This window comes from Pogoniulus pusillus, chromosome 3, assembly GCF_015220805.1.
Source record: "Pogoniulus pusillus isolate bPogPus1 chromosome 3, bPogPus1.pri, whole genome shotgun sequence".
Classification (NCBI taxonomy): domain Eukaryota; kingdom Metazoa; phylum Chordata; class Aves; order Piciformes; family Lybiidae; genus Pogoniulus; species Pogoniulus pusillus.
The window spans coordinates 8,390,116-8,405,693 of NC_087266.1; the positions used below are offsets into that span (position 1 = coordinate 8,390,116).

Genomic DNA, 15,578 nt, shown 5'->3' on the forward strand with positions numbered 1-15,578 from the left:
GGGATTGGCCTCTTCTGCCAGGCAACCAGCAATAGAACAAGGGGACACAGTCTCAAGTTGTGCCAGAGCAGGTATAGGCTGGATGTTAGGAGGAAGTTCTTCCCAGAGAGAGTGATTGGCATTGGAATGGGCTGCTCAGAGAGGTGCTGGAGGCACCATCCCTTGAGGTCTTCAAGAAAGAAAAGACTGGATGAGGCACTCGGTGCCATGGTCTAGTTGACTGCATAGAGCTGGGTGCTAGGTTGGACTGGCTGATCTTGGAGGTCTCTTCCAACCTGGTTGATTCTATGATTCTATGATTCATGTAAGCAGTAGGCATATTTTGGGGCCTCCAGAGGCTTGTGTTTAGGCCTCTTGGATGGCAGAGGCACTGTGGGCCCAGGATTGCAGCACTGGGGATTATAGATTCAGTTTTGGGCTGGGGGAAAATTCAAGGAGGTTCACCATGGATGCTGTATTTGCCTTGTAATATCTGCTCTGTATCTCTCTCCAAATATGATTCTGTGATTTTTTTTGTCTCCAATTTCATTTCTCTCAGCTCTCTTTAAAAACCCACAACATCTATATAAAAATCATACAGAGAATATTTAAGTGTTAATAAATGTTCTTGCAGTGAATTTGGTGCATCGTACATTTTCCTTGGTCCTTAAACAAAAATAACAACTAAAAATGAATCAATGGTTTGCTTGGGTTTGCTTTTATTATTGTGAAATGAATCAATGTATTGCTTTGGTTTGCTTTTATTATTGGGTAACTGTAACTCTGCTAACAGAAAGTGTCTTGCACAGGTGATTTGTACTCGGTCTGAAGAGTACAACAGCCAGCAGGCTTTGTGCAACGCCACAAGTGAGGGGCCTATACTGAGAAACCCTGGGAACAATGATAAATCAAGGACCCCAAGGCTGCCATCCTCAGCTGAAGTTGAGTTTTGTCTATCACTGCCTCAGTATGAGTCTGGACCCATGGATAAAATGGCCAATTACAGCTTCCGAAACACTTTGGAAGGTAACATGTTTTCTTTTGTTATGCCATTTTCATCCTTAAATTGATTCTCTCTGAAGTTAAAGACTTTGAACCTTATTGTGGCCTTTTAGTATCTGAAGGGGGCCTACAAAAAAGCTGGGGAAGGACTTTTCAGGATATCAGGGAGTGACAGGATGAGAATGGAGTGAAGATGGAGTGTGCTAAATAATAATCTTCTGTGTAGGATATCACAGTATCACCAAGGTTGGAAGAGACCTCACAGATCATCAAGTCCAACCCTTTACCACAGAGCTCAAGGCTAGACCATGGCACCAAGTGCCACGTCCAATCCTGCCTTGAACAGCCCCAGGGACGGCGACTCCACCACCTCCCCGGGCAGCCCATTCCAGTGTCCAATGACTCTCTCAGGGAAGAACTTTCTCCTCACCTCCAGCCTAAATTTCCCCTGGCATAGCTTGAGGCTGTGTCCTCTTGTTCTGGTGCTGGCCACCTGAGAGAAGAGAGCCACCTCCTCCTGGCTACAACATCCCCTCAGGTAGTTGTAGACAGCAATAAGGTCACCCCTGAGCCTCCTCCTCTCCAGACTAAACAATCCCAGCTCCCTCAGCCTCTCCTGGTAGGGCTTGTGCTCAAGGAGACAAAAGCAAGTTAGTTGGCAGGAAGAGGAATATAGGATGGGAAATGACCACAATGAAGTGGAAGAAAACCAGAGTAAGTTAGAGTTAGAGTTTCTTATTAGTTAGAAAATGATGTCATGAAGTCAATGTGGATAGGAAAGTGTGTGCCATGGAAAGAAGGCACACCATGGCATAAGGCTCTTCACAGAAGTCTTCAGTAATCAACAGACTGGACACAAGGAGGAAGCTCTTCTCCATGAGAGTGGTGAGAGAATGGGTTGCCCAGGGAGGTGGTTGAGGCCCCGTCCCTGGAGATGTTTAAGGCCAGGCTGGATGAGGCTGTGGGCACCCTGATCTAGGGTAGGGTGTCACTGCCTATGGCAGAGGGTTTGGAACTAGATGATCTTTGTGGTCCCTTCCAACCCTGACTGATTCTATGATTCTAAACTCTGGGTGGTTCAAATTGATTCTATGAAGCACCAGCCAAAAAATTAAAGAACAAAGTTATGCTTCTTCCAGAACAACACTGAACAGAAAGAACTGTGTTAAAAGCTTTTGATAAGAAAATAGAAACTACAGCAGGATCAGCCCCTAAATCCACATGTTAGGAGATATTGTCTTCTGCAATACTCAGCACCAGGCATGCCAAATAAATACAGCACTGCAGCTAACAATACACTTACAAATGATCATATCAATGTCCATGTGGATTACAGATTTGCCCTGGCATCCACTGCCTTTCAGAGTCCAGGTTGGACAACGTCCCAGGTTAGGGTGGATCCCTCCCCCAGCAGAATAAACTCAACCACAGCATGGATTTTATTTTTTTGGAAATTCAGGGAAAGATGAAATTGCATTTCTTATAGTTTAAATATAATAGTATTAGGAGAACTAAACTGCTAGAAAAATATAATAACCTTAACAAAGTTGGGGAAAGGGTCAAGTGGTGGCAAACCAGAAGTGGGGAAAGATAGCAGCGGGCGCAGCTGAAGTGTCAGAAGTCAGCAAGGGGAAGGTACAAGCTGTGTCTAGACATAAAGCTCTTGATGCTCCAATGAAATGATATTGACTTATCCATTGGTGCCATTATATGGCCTATCTCTAGAATGTTCACCTCTCCCCTTTGGCTGAGGTAGAAATCTAGCTCAAACAGCCACAGACAAGAAGGGTGAAAGAGGACACTGCCAATTGCATGTTATGCCTACATCCTGCCACTATGACATCCATAACAGTCTTCTCCATAAACTCTAAGGCTTAGGAATGAAGTTATACCTCCAAAATTACCCTTAGTATGAGTTCCCAAATAATTAAGTTATTTATCTTCTATCCAATCTATTTTGAATGTTCTTAATTTGATAACAAAGAATTCCTTTTCTGAAAGGAATAGTTATAATCTGTCAACTCAATCCCTTTTGAGTCTTGTTAAATTGGCAATAAGAAAGGACAGCACATTATGTATGTATCAGCAAACATTTCTGCAGTACCATATATCAGCTAAACCAGATATGATCTACTTTTGATGCCTCTGAGACTGTTGCTTGCAAGAAACTGTACAAGGGCTGAAAAAATGCAATATAAGAGTTGGTACGAAGATAAGAAAGGAAGGCTTTTAATATGTTCAGTATTACTCTTAATGCAATGGGGAATGCCATAAAGCTTTCTTGGGGAAACAACAAATCACTGTATCATAGAACCATAGAATAGTTTAGGTTGGAAGGGACCTCAAAGATCATCCAGTTCCAACTCCCCACCATAGGCAGGGACAATTCCCGCTAGAACAGGTCGCTTAAGACCTCATCCAACCTGGCCTTGAACAAACAAATAAACAAACAAACAAGAAAGTAAACCAATTTCTTCTCTAAAAACAATGAAAAATGTGGGACTCAGCAGAGAATCCAGACATCAAATGAATCAAATTCTGGACACAGATGTGCTCTCTACTGCTGTAAACAGAAACGACACAAAGAATGGGAAAGGAAAAAGTGGCATAGCCAAGTTAGAGGTTTGCTCACATTTTTCTCCATTAAGAGTGTGAATAGATGCAAAGGGTGTAATATGAGGAGCACTGAGGAACTGAAGTAAACAAGTTAGGAAATAATGAGGGCCTATCATCATGCTGCTGGTATTGTAAACTAAAGGAAAGGCATAGTCTGTGGAAGTTATGCAGAACCACATAGAAGTTTACTGCAAAACAAAGTCAAATTGGACTGCTCGTTTACTAAGCATAGATTATAGATTTTAGTACCACAAATACTCATTAAATAACAATAATTCAGTGACTACTTGCAGGAAAAGGGCAAAATGGTTTTGTTTCTGGTTGTGGGATTTTTTTTTTTCAGTATGGAGTCTAAACTGGCAGTTAAACAGTCATAGATCAAGTACATCCCTCAGAGAAAAATGAATACATTTTCATATTTAAAATAATCATCTACTTTGAAATCATGACAGTACAAACTGCACAATGGTCAGGAAATCATCTACACTTCTCAGAGAACCTAGAAGTTACTAGAAGTTTAAAATCAGAATTGGTGTTTTGTCTGATTAATCTATCAAACCTTTTCTGTACTGCTGTCTCTGTCACATTAATTTCATAGCTAGCAAGCACAGTCACAGCTGGTCCTTGTTGATATAAGTGACACCTGCCAATCACACTTGAACAGGGTCATGCATTAATCTGAATAATGACAATGTCACTACATCTGAGAAGAACTCTTCTACACCAATTTTCCTTCAAGTGGGTTCCTTCATTTGCTGTCACAGCCCTTCAGAAGCTGAATAGTGTTCATCTCTCTCCTAACAGAGGTCTAGGAAGCTCACCACTGTGGTCATTTGGAACTCTCCAAATACCTGATGAGGAATGTCCTGGTTGCCACCAAGAATTCCTAATGGTTTTCATGTGATTTAGGTAGTTCTTCTAACAGACTGTGGAAAAAAACTGCATGTCCTTAATAATGTATGCAAGTCAGACATCATTCAAAAGGTAGCTATTGTCTTGGTGTGGCTTCTGGATGCATCCAGTTAGCTCATTACCAAGCTGAACATGACTATTTGAACAGCCCATCCAGATGTTTCTTCCTGACATTAAGCAAAGCCCTTTCCAAGCATCTGTAAGAACCCTTCTGTGATTCAAAAATGGAAAAAAAAAAGATTGAGCAGGTCCTTTTCTCCTCTTGGTGAAGGTGAACCTTTGCAACCTGTAGGATCCAGGTGGAGGGAGTCTGGGAAGTTGTAGCACAGTGAGCAAAAGTTCAGTAGGGTAAAACTGAGACAATGAATGTCCCCTTCTTGGAAACTCTGTAGGCATGAAATAAAAAAAGGGGGGGGGGGAAAGTCAAAACAAATAACATTAAATGCTCTCTATTCTAAAGGAAACTCTCTTAAGAAAGGCACTGTGTTTGCTCACAGTCCAACTCTTCCAACCTGGTTGACTCTATGATTCCAAGTGCAATTACTACACCTTACATTGCTGTCTAGCTTTTATAGCAAAACAAAAGGAAATCCACAGCACTAAAAGGCTGATATGGAAGATAATACAGGTCAATAGGATAATGTTGTCTTTCTTTCCATAAGAATATCTGATTAGAGCCAGAGATTACTGAAATGAAATTGTGTGCACAATATGCCATGGTAAGAAGCCTTTTGATGATCATTTTGAGTGCAAGGCAGACGTGGCTCAGTAAGTGTTTATACTGCTATGGAGATGGATGTTGCTCCGTCAGACACGATGTTATTCTGAGAGAGCATCTTATACTGTTTTGGGAGATATTTTAGGGCTTAATCTGAATTATTTCTGTGCAGCTTTACACCACAGGACCACAAACATTTCTGTCAACTGACTGATTTAGCTGGTAAGGTTTCTGTGCAGAGGCAGCCAAGAAGGCCAACAGCATCCTGCCCTGTGTTAGGAACAGCACAGCCAGCAGGAGCAGGGAAGTGATTGTGCCACTGTACCTCACAATGGTGAGGCTATACTTTGAATACTATGTTCAGTTTTGGGCATCTCACTGCAGAAAAGACATTGAGTTGCTGGAGTGTGTCCGAGGAATGGCAACAAAACTTGTGCTCTAGAAGTCTTATAAGAAGCAGCTGAGGGAACTAGACCTGTTTAGTCTGGAGAAGAGGAGTCTGAGAGGAGAACTTATTATTGCTCTCTACAGCTGTCTAAAAGGAGGCTGTAACAAATGAGGTGGATCTCTTCTCCCAAGAAGTGAAGGGAGGAGAGGAAGTGGACTCAATCTATCCCAAGGGAGGTTTAAACTGGATACTAGGAAATCTTTCTTCAGTGAAAGGATTGTGAGTCAGTGTAAGAGGCTGCCCAGGGAATTCTTTATTCCTAGAAATGTTTTAAAAAATGTGTAGATGTTTCACTGAGGTTGATGGCTTAGCAGGGAACCAGGCAGCATTGGCTTAATGGCTGAACACAACAATCTTGGCAATCTTTTTCAATCTTAATGATTCTATGCATCTGTGATTCTAAGGTAGAGAACTGCAATGTGAAGCCAGGAACACACAGATAATGTGGAAAAAGAGTGGAAACTTCTAAACTGTTTCAACAAGTCTACTGTCAAACCCTCCATATTGTGTTAGTTCCTTTCTTACAAATAGCCTGCTTAGTTTTTTGCTGTGTATAGATGCCAAGTTTAAATTGTCAGCTTGCAGTTACTGTGTCAGTGCCCACTTCTACGTGATGGCATTCTTACAAACCTGCTAACACTCCATAGTTCTTAACATGCACTTCTTTTTTTAAGCAAAAAGCTTTTCAGTCCTTCTTTGCTTGTTTACAGAAGTTGATGCCAATACACTCAAGGTCAAATTCTAATATCTTTTAGATCCAAAGTAAATCCAAAGTAAGTTCATTGACACCACTGGCAGTGACTTAATAATTGAGTAGCTCCTGATTTGCACCAATGTAAGTTTTACTTCTCAGTTTTAGTTCTGCATTGGAAAACACCTGTGGCCACTTAGAAGAGCTGATCAGATAGAAAAACCCTTTCTCATCAAAACTTCATATTCTTCCATGCTTGAATACACTGGAACAAAGATAGCACATTTTAACCCTTTAAGTAGGTCCCAGAATCGTTGTGAGCAGATGCAGACAACACAGACTGAATCTGTTTCACTAATATGGCTATAGAGAGAGAATTATTTCTCTGAAGACTAACCAAAACAGGCATAAATAGCAAGGGGCAACATTGTTCAGTAAAACAGCTTCCTCCAGAGGCAAACTGTATGGGTTGCCTTCTCTCTTTGGAACAGGTCAGTTTCTGTTCTGACTGAAAAGCAACAGTTTAAAAGCAGTTTTTACATTGCCCCTTGAAAAGATTCTTCACAGAAAGGGTTATCAGGCATTGGAATAGGCTGCCTTGGTAGGTGGTGGAGGTATTTAATTATATATACCTGGAGGTATTTAAAATAGAGATGTGGTTTAATGGTAGTAGCTTCACAGCAGTGCTGAGATTGTAAGTTCTACGCAAGTGGTTGGACTTGATGGTCTGAAAGGTCTCTTCCACACTCAACAGTTCTAGGGTTCTATAATACTTTGAAGTGGAAGCAATTATTTAAAATATTTTTTTTTTCCCAAACTGTGGCCTTGATGACTTCATGGGACAGTTTATGGCTACAAGAAGAGAACAAAAGAAAAAGATTTTTTTTATATATGCATTGAGTGAGGTCAGAAGCGGATTGGCTGATGGCAAATGAAATAGTTTGATTTCTTCTTTGTGTAGTTCAGTTTTGGAATGACACCTTGAATATTACCCCCTAAGAATAAGAGATGTCTGAAAACCAGAGTCACAGGATCACAGGATGTTAGGGGTTGGAAGGGACCGAAGGACATCATTGAGTCCAACCCCCCTGCCAGAGCAGGACCACAAAATCTAACACAGATCACAGAGGAACACATCCAGACAGGCCTTGAAATTCTCCAGGGAAGGAGACTCCACAACCTCTCTGGGCAGCCTCTTCCAGTGCTCTGGGACCCTTACAGTAAAGAAGTTGCCCCTTGTGTTGAGGCAGAACCTCTTGTGCTGCAATTTACATGCATTGCTCCTCATCCTGTCACAGGGAGCAGTGAGCAGAGCCTGTTCCCTCCCTCCTGGCCAGCCTTCAGATACTTATAAACATTTATCAAATCCCCTCTAAGTTCAAATACTTATAAACATTTATTAAATCCTCTCTCAGTCTTCTCTTCTCCAAACTAAACAGCCCCAGGTCCCTCAGCCTCTCCTCATAAGCCATGCCCTCCAGTCCCCTACTCATCCTCGTAGCCCTCCACTGGACTCTCTCCAGCAGATCCCTGTCCCTCTTCAACTGGGGAGGAGAATGTTTGGGGTTTTTTTTTTGAATGAGAAAGTTCCAGATTTGAAATCATTTGATACATGGGAACTTCACATGAAAAGCAGTGCCTTCTACCTTTTTCAAAAAGTAGGATACTGAATAATAAAGAATATTTAAAAAAGAAAAAATAATATTAAAAACAAGAAAAAATCAAAACCTCTCTGTCATTTTCATTAGTCATGAATTAGCTCAGGACACATGGTATCAAGTAAATCCATGGCACAGCATCCCTCTGTCTGTCACAATTATGCATTGCTACTGCAATTCTGAAGGGAAATAATGGAGCAAAGCATCCAACATTTGAAAATGTAATTTCATTTTCATAGGGTATTTTCCCTTTTTATCTGCAATGAGGGATTTTTATCTGCAAAACTTTCCTTGGTATTTTCACTGTGACCCTCATAGCTAATGAAAAATGGATTCTCAAAATTTGCCAACAGAAAACTTCTAATTAAAAAAGTTTTATCCCACAGCCAACATTTCCAACCCAAATCTCAGCTTCTGGGTAAATTTATAGTGTACATTGAGAAAGTGCTGTCAAGTTTCAGAGAGTCTTCTCAGTGAGAACCAGCTCAGCAACTCTGAGGAGAGGGACTTGGGAGTACTGGTGAATGAGGAGCTCAACATGAGCCAGCAGTGTGCACTTGCAGCCCAGAGGACCAACCAGATCCTGGGCTGCAACACGAGAAGTGTGGCCAGCAGGTGGAGGGAGGTGATTCTCCCCCTCTACTCCACTCTGCTGAGATCCCACCTGGAGTACTGCATCCAGCTCTGGAGCCCCCATTACAAGAGTGATGTGGACATGCTGGAGCGTGTCCAGAGAAGGGCCAGGAGGATGATCAGGCTGGAGCAGCTCTGCTATGAGGACAGACTGAAAGAGTTGGGACTGTTGAGTCTAGAGAAGAGAAGGCTCCCAAGTGACCCTCTTGTGGCCTTCCAGTATCTGAAGGGGGCCTACAAAAAGACTGGGGAGGGACTTTTTAGGCTATCAGGGAGTGAGAGGGCTAGGGGGAATGGAGCAAAGCTGGAGATGGGTAGGTTCAGGTTGGACGTGAGGAGGAAGTTGTTCAGCGTTGAGAGTGGTGAGAGGCTGGAATGGGTTGAGGCACTGTCCCTGGAGGTGTTTAAGGCCAGGCTGGATGAGTCTGTGGCCAGCCTGATCTAGGTTAAGGTGTCGCTACCCATGGCAGGGGGGTTGGAATCAGATGATCCTTGTGGTCCCTTCTAACTCTGACTGATTCTATGATTCTAGGTATCATCCTAAAAACTGTCAGTTAGCCCTAAGTTTGAGTGGTGTCCTTAGCCACTCCTACAATAAATTTTGGACTAAATCCCTACTTGTCTAATTTGTCCTGGCTCCAGTGAAGCTACTTCAGATCCATTGAATATCTGTTTCTGATAGGCAGTGCTATGAAAAGAGGCAGAATCAGGTTTATGACCTAGGAAAATACTATGATACTGTAATTGGCAAAGCTTCAGTAAAATGGTTATTTCTAATGCACTGTTATTAATGTTTTGTAAAGGATATCTGAGTGGTAGAGATTCCTATGCTGGCTGGATGATTTGGCAGCTCATTGCTATGAGGGATAATTTTGATTCTCTATGCACCTCCTCCATCCAATACTCAGTTGCACTCCCTCTTATCTCACCATACCCACACAGGAGGGACTCTATCTCAGCACCCTGGAAAACACCTGACATCACACATTCCAGGGTAGTTTACTGGTGAAATCAGTTCACAGAAGGACTGATGAGGTACAGCTAGCATAATGAAGAGGGAAGACACAACATGAGGCAAAGCAGGTAGACAAAGTGGCATTCCCTTATCTAGAGGCAGGAAGCATTTATTTCAGTTCACTGCTCTTGTAGCCTCGCATTTGTTGTAGAAGTGATTTTATTGCAGCCACCTCAGGAAAGTTTCCTATACTTTGAAAAGTTGTTCATGTTTTCACCTATTATTTTCTAATGGATGTACCACCCTGAGTAGTTGATTGTGTTGAAGTCCTTTTTTTTTTTTAAAGTCAGATAAAGTATAAGTCTCAGGCTAATAATATAAATTGACACCAGGTTGTGGTTTTATTCCTGCTAACGTGACAAATTATATGGAGCTTGCAAAACAAAAAAAATCAGATGCTAGAACTTTCTATGTGCATAATTAGACATGATGTCACCTTTGACACTGACTGAATGCACTCCAGCTAGCTGGGAGCTGAAGGGTAGGTTTGCTAAAGCTATCCCAGCCACAGACCTTTTGAATATTAAGACACATTGTTCATGTCTAGGTGTTTCATGGAACGTTGTCCAGAACCAAAATAAGTACTCTGTGTATTTTCCAATGAATTATTAGGCCAAGTGTTTTCAAGACATAAGAAACTTTAAGAAGTATCTCAAGTCTAGCTTTCTGCCTGGACTCTGCATAAAGAATATGTTGAGAGGAGAAAGTGTGTTCCTGCTTTTATTTTCCTGAATAATCCCAGAGATTAATCAGATGGTTGAGTTGACTTCTAGTAGGAGATCTAGTATGTAGAAAGGAAGCCTGATTGTCAGGATACTGAGAAAAGCTACCAATATCAGAGCTAAGGTGTGAAGAGGCTACTAAATAAAAAGTAATGGAGAGATTCTATTTCTGCTATGTCATATTTAAGGCTTGGTCTGTTTGACCTCATCTCAAAGCTCATAATTTAAGGGCACTCCAAAAAGTGCCCAGCAAGAGAACAAGGAGACACAGTCTCAAGTTGTGCCAGGGGAGGTATAGGCTGGATGTTAGGAGGAAGTTCTTCCCAGAAAGAGTGATTGGCATTGAAATGGGCTGCCCAGGGAGGTGGTGAAGTTTCCATCCCTGGAGGTGTTGAAGCAAAGCCTGGCTGAGGCACTTAGCGCCATGGTCTAGTCGATTGGACAGGGTCGGGTGCTAGGTTGGATTGGATGATCTTGGAGGTCTCTTCTAACCTGGTTGATTCTATGATTCTATGAAATAACAGCAACCCCCAGATTTTCATCCTGTGGTTCTGACCGCAGAAGATTATTGATTATTTGCCAAATTCTTTTGTTTAAGATTATAGTTCCTGTTGTGTTCCTTTATATCAGCAGAAAAGAGCCTTCTGTAGACATGAAAAATATGAAATGATTGATGGTATGATAAGATACAATAGCTTGTTTTAGCTTAGCAATCTATAAACACAGAGATCAAAACCAGAATTGAAGTAAAGAAACTTTCTCAACATGAATAATCATACATGCCTAAATTTCTGCAGGGATTACATTGCCTTTAAACAGCCAGACACAATGGACAATGAAATGTAAAAATATCAAGCAATTAAGCAGTACATTTGCTGGCATGCTGCATTAGCTACATAGCAGGAGTTTTAATTTAGCTTATTCCAATTTCCCCTTTGCTATGCCTTTGAAATACATTAGCATGCCTTTACGTGTTTTCCTGAGCCCTTGTCTAAAAAGCTGAACGTAAATGAAGGGGAAGCAGGTACTTTGATCTTCAGTCTTACTGGAAAAAAGCATCACAGTATCACAGTATCACAGTATCATCAGGGTTGGAAGAGACCTCACAGATCATCAAGTCCAACCCTTTACCACAGAGCTCAAGGCCAGACCATGGCACCAAGTGCCACATCCAACCTTGCCTTGAACTGCCCCAGGGACGACGACTCCACCACCTCCCCGGGCAGCCCATTCCAGTGCCCAATGACTCTCTCAGGGAAGAACTTTCTCCTCACCTCCAGCCTAAATCTCCCCTGGCACAGCCTGAGGCTGTGTCCTCTCGTTCTGGTGCTGGCCACCTGAGAGAAGAGAGCAACCTCCTCCTGGCCACAACCACCCCTCAGGTAGTTGTAGACAGCAATAAGGTCACCCCTGAGCCTCCTCTTCTCCAGGCTAACCAATCCCAGCTCCCTCAGCCTCTCTTCGTAGGGCTGTGCTCAAGGCCTCTCACCAGCCTCGTCACCCTTCTCTGGACACGCTCAAGCATCTCAATGTCCCTCCTAAACTGGGGGGCCCAGAACTGAACACAGCACTCAAGGTGTGGTCTAACCAGTGCAGAGTACAGGGGCAGAATGACCTCCCTGCTCCTGCTGGCCACACCATTCCTGATGCAGGCCAGGATGCCACTGGCTCTCTTGGCCACCTGGGCACACTGCTGGCTCATGTTCAGGCAGGTATCAATCAGCACCCCCAGATCCCTCTCTGTTTGGCTGCTCTCCAGCCACTCTGACCCCAGCCTGTATCTCTGCATGGGGTTGTTGTGGCCAAAGTGCAGCACCCTGCACTTGGAGCTATTGAACCCCATCCCCTTGGACTCTGCCCATCTGTCCAGGTGGTCAAGGTCCCGCTGCAGAGCCCTTCTGCCCTCCAACCCAGCCACATCTGCCCCCAGCTTAGTGTCATCTGCAAACTTGCTGATGACTGACTCAATTACATGCATTATCATATCAGGATACTATTTCCTCTTGAATATACAGGCTTTGCTGATCCACGGACTGCAATTTCAAATACCTCGCAAAGTGGTTTGCATAATGCACTTCACATCTACATGAACGGCTCCATGTCCCAAGTACAAGGCTCTGCAAATGATCCTATCTTTGTTCTGCACCACGCCTTTGTTGACAGGTGAGTTTAGTTTTCTTTAGTAAACCTAATTAATGTTGTGTTTTACAGTGGGTTTTCGCCTGCATTTCAAAACTCTAAACGTTTTGCATGCCTTTAGAGTTCTGTACAACTGAGTTCTGCCATTATTTGTGAGCAAGTGCCTTGCCTAACTGTCATGGAGGGGTATTCTGCCACCTGTGCTGGTTTTGGCAGAGGGGAGAAATTAATTGGGGCGAGATAATATTCTATAAAAATATATATTTATTAAACTCAATATTCTGAACTCTCACCACCCCCAACCACTGTATATTCATATTAAAAAGATTCTACATGGTCATGGAAACATTCTAGGATAAATCTCTACAGTAACTTATTAGTAACTAATGAACATTCAAACTATAAACAGAGAGAGGATTTTCTCCCTGCAGCTTAATGCCACTTGGGATCTATATGATATTCGCCCAGCAGAGTGGGCTGGAAGCTGTTTCTGCTATATGGCAGAGATAACAGGTATTACAGAGGCATTAAAGCACTTACTTACAATTCTTATTAATTATCAATCACCCTCTGGGGCTACGTCACAGCCTATTACTAGTGTCCAAACTTCAGGGGAGTCTTTGCCCATGGACTTTGAGGCTGGAATCTTCCTGGCTTCAGGGGAAAGGAGATTCTTCCTGGCTTCTGGGAAGGAAGGAGCAGGGAGGTCATTCTGCCCCTGTACTCTGCACTGGTTAGACCACACCTTGAGTCCTGTGTTCAGTTCTGGGCCCCCCAGTTTAGAAGGGACATCGAGATGCTTGAGCGTGTCCAGAGAAGGGCGACGAGGCTGATGAGAGGCCTCAAGCACAAGCCCTACAAGGAGAGGCTGAGGGAGCTGGGATTGTTTAGCCTGGAGAAGAGGAGGCTCAGGGGTGACCTTATTGCTGTCTACAACTACCTGAAGGGTGGTTGTGGCCAGGAGGAGGTTGCTCTCTTCTCTCAGGTGGCCAGCACCAGAACAAGAGGACACAGCCTCAGGCTGCGCCAGGGGAAATTTAGGCTGGAGGTGAGGAGAAAGTTCTTCCCTGAGAGAGTCATTGGACATTGGAATGGGCTGCCCGGGGAGGTGGTGGAGTCGCCGTCCCTGGGGCTGTTCAAGGCAAGGTTGGACGTGGCACTTGGTGCCATGGTCTAGCCTTGAGCTCTGTGGTAAAGAGTTGGACTTGATGATCTGTGAGGTCTCTTCCAACCCTGATGATACTGTGATACTGTGATACTGTGACAGTCTCTGACCTTGTGCTGCTGGCTTCTTCTGGATGTTCTGTCCAGAGACTCTTAGCAGGACCTCAGGTGCAGAGGCAGGATGTCATGCAGTCTGAGCATTGTTCTCACACAGCTAGCAGACCGTGTAGACAATTCAGAGTCTGCTTTCTAGTAACTCGTCGGCAATGGCGCTTACCAGGCAATGATAGGCAGCGGGCATGCAAGGTGTGCACGGCTGCTTGGGAGACTATGGGTTCCACCTATATATATATAGGCAGGTATAAGTGAGCTCTGCTAGTGAGAATGCAGGCAGGAGCTGCAAGTCAGAGCTATGCAGGGGAGTCTGAGCACGTTGTTTACCTGTGCACCCCCATTTATTAAATGTGGGCCGAGATTAATGGCCCCTTGGCCACTTGAATGACCAATCAGGTTGGCAGTCAGCCAAACCTTACCATGATAGGCAGAAGCCACAGGCCTGCATTGTCCAAATACGGTGATCACATGGGCCTAGCACTAGGCAGACACGAGCTGGGCATGTAGGGGGCTTACACAACATGTTTACACACCTTATACAACCAGGGGTCCTGGCAGACCAGACTTTGTGGCACCAGGTCTGCTGTGCCCCTTTATCCATTTAATGTGTTTACCTCTGGTTTAGGCAGAAAAACATATCCAGGGCAAGGCATAAATAAGCCTATATTTGGGGCTGCAGGCCCTCCACAACACTAACCTGTCTGTGTGTTCACTGGATTAAATATGATTTGAAGAATTGACAAGTGCATTCAGCTACTATTGCCAAGTTAAAAATAGTTCTCCAGTGATGTCACAGTGATTAATACCTATGGATGTGTATGTCAGGAAGTTTGGACCAAAAGTGTGTGACTCATTTTAACATGACTGTAATTGGCTGGAGCAATTCCTTTACGTTTGAAATATCAGTGCTGTTTCAATTTGTGTTCCACGAGGAAAATCCAAGTGTGCTATTCATAAATAAAGAAGAAAACAAATTTGTATTGCAGTGTGACAAACAAAATTGTGACTGTCTCTTGAAGAAAGAAAAGAGTACAGCTGTGCAAAATGAGAAGAAAGCAAACAGAAGATCATGTTTATTAATAAGAAAGGAGAGAGGAGGACAATTTTGCAAGAAAAGAATGAAATTGCTATGCTAAGGGCAGCACTCCAAGATTTAATGGTGACCTTAAAACATTTCCATGTCACTGTAACACATTCAAAGGACTACAATTTACTGACAACTATGTTACACCGAACAGTAAAAGTTAGCTAAGCCAGAAACTGTAAAAGTCACACAAACAATACTTGTCCTGGAGCAGATTATACCTTTTTTTACCAATCATCTTCTTTTCCCCACCACACACTGATCATTACTTGGCTACAAAACACGACTTGACCTTTCTACTTGACTAGAACAACAAAAAACTATTAACCTGTACTAACTTGTGTTACTCTTGCAGGCCAATGGCATCCTGGCCTGTATCAGGAAGGGTGTAGACAGCAGGACCAGGGAAGTCATTCTGCCCCTGTACTCAGCACTGATTAAGCCACACCTTGAGTACTGTGTTCACTTCTGGGTCCCTTGATTTACAAAAGATATTGAGATGCTTGAATGTGTCCAGGGAAGGGCAACAAGGCTGGTGAGGGGTCTGAAGCACAGCCCTGTGAGGAGCACCTGAGTGAGCTGGGGGTGTTCAGCCTGGAGGAGGTTCAGGGGGGACCTTATTGCTCTCTACAACTACTCGAAAGGAAGTTGTAACCAGGTGGGGGTTGGTCTCTTCTCCCAGG

General features: G+C 43.3%; 1 protein-coding gene across 1 annotated transcript in view; it reads left to right on the forward strand.

Moving 5' to 3' along the window:
* TYR (tyrosinase) overlaps positions 1-15,578 on the forward strand; it is a 67,853-nt gene that overhangs the window by 9,893 nt on the left and 42,382 nt on the right. The window contains exons 2-3 of the mRNA XM_064140481.1: positions 789-1,005; positions 12,410-12,557. Coding sequence (XP_063996551.1) covers positions 789-1,005; positions 12,410-12,557 — 365 coding nt within the window. The remainder of the gene's footprint in view (positions 1-788; positions 1,006-12,409; positions 12,558-15,578) is intronic.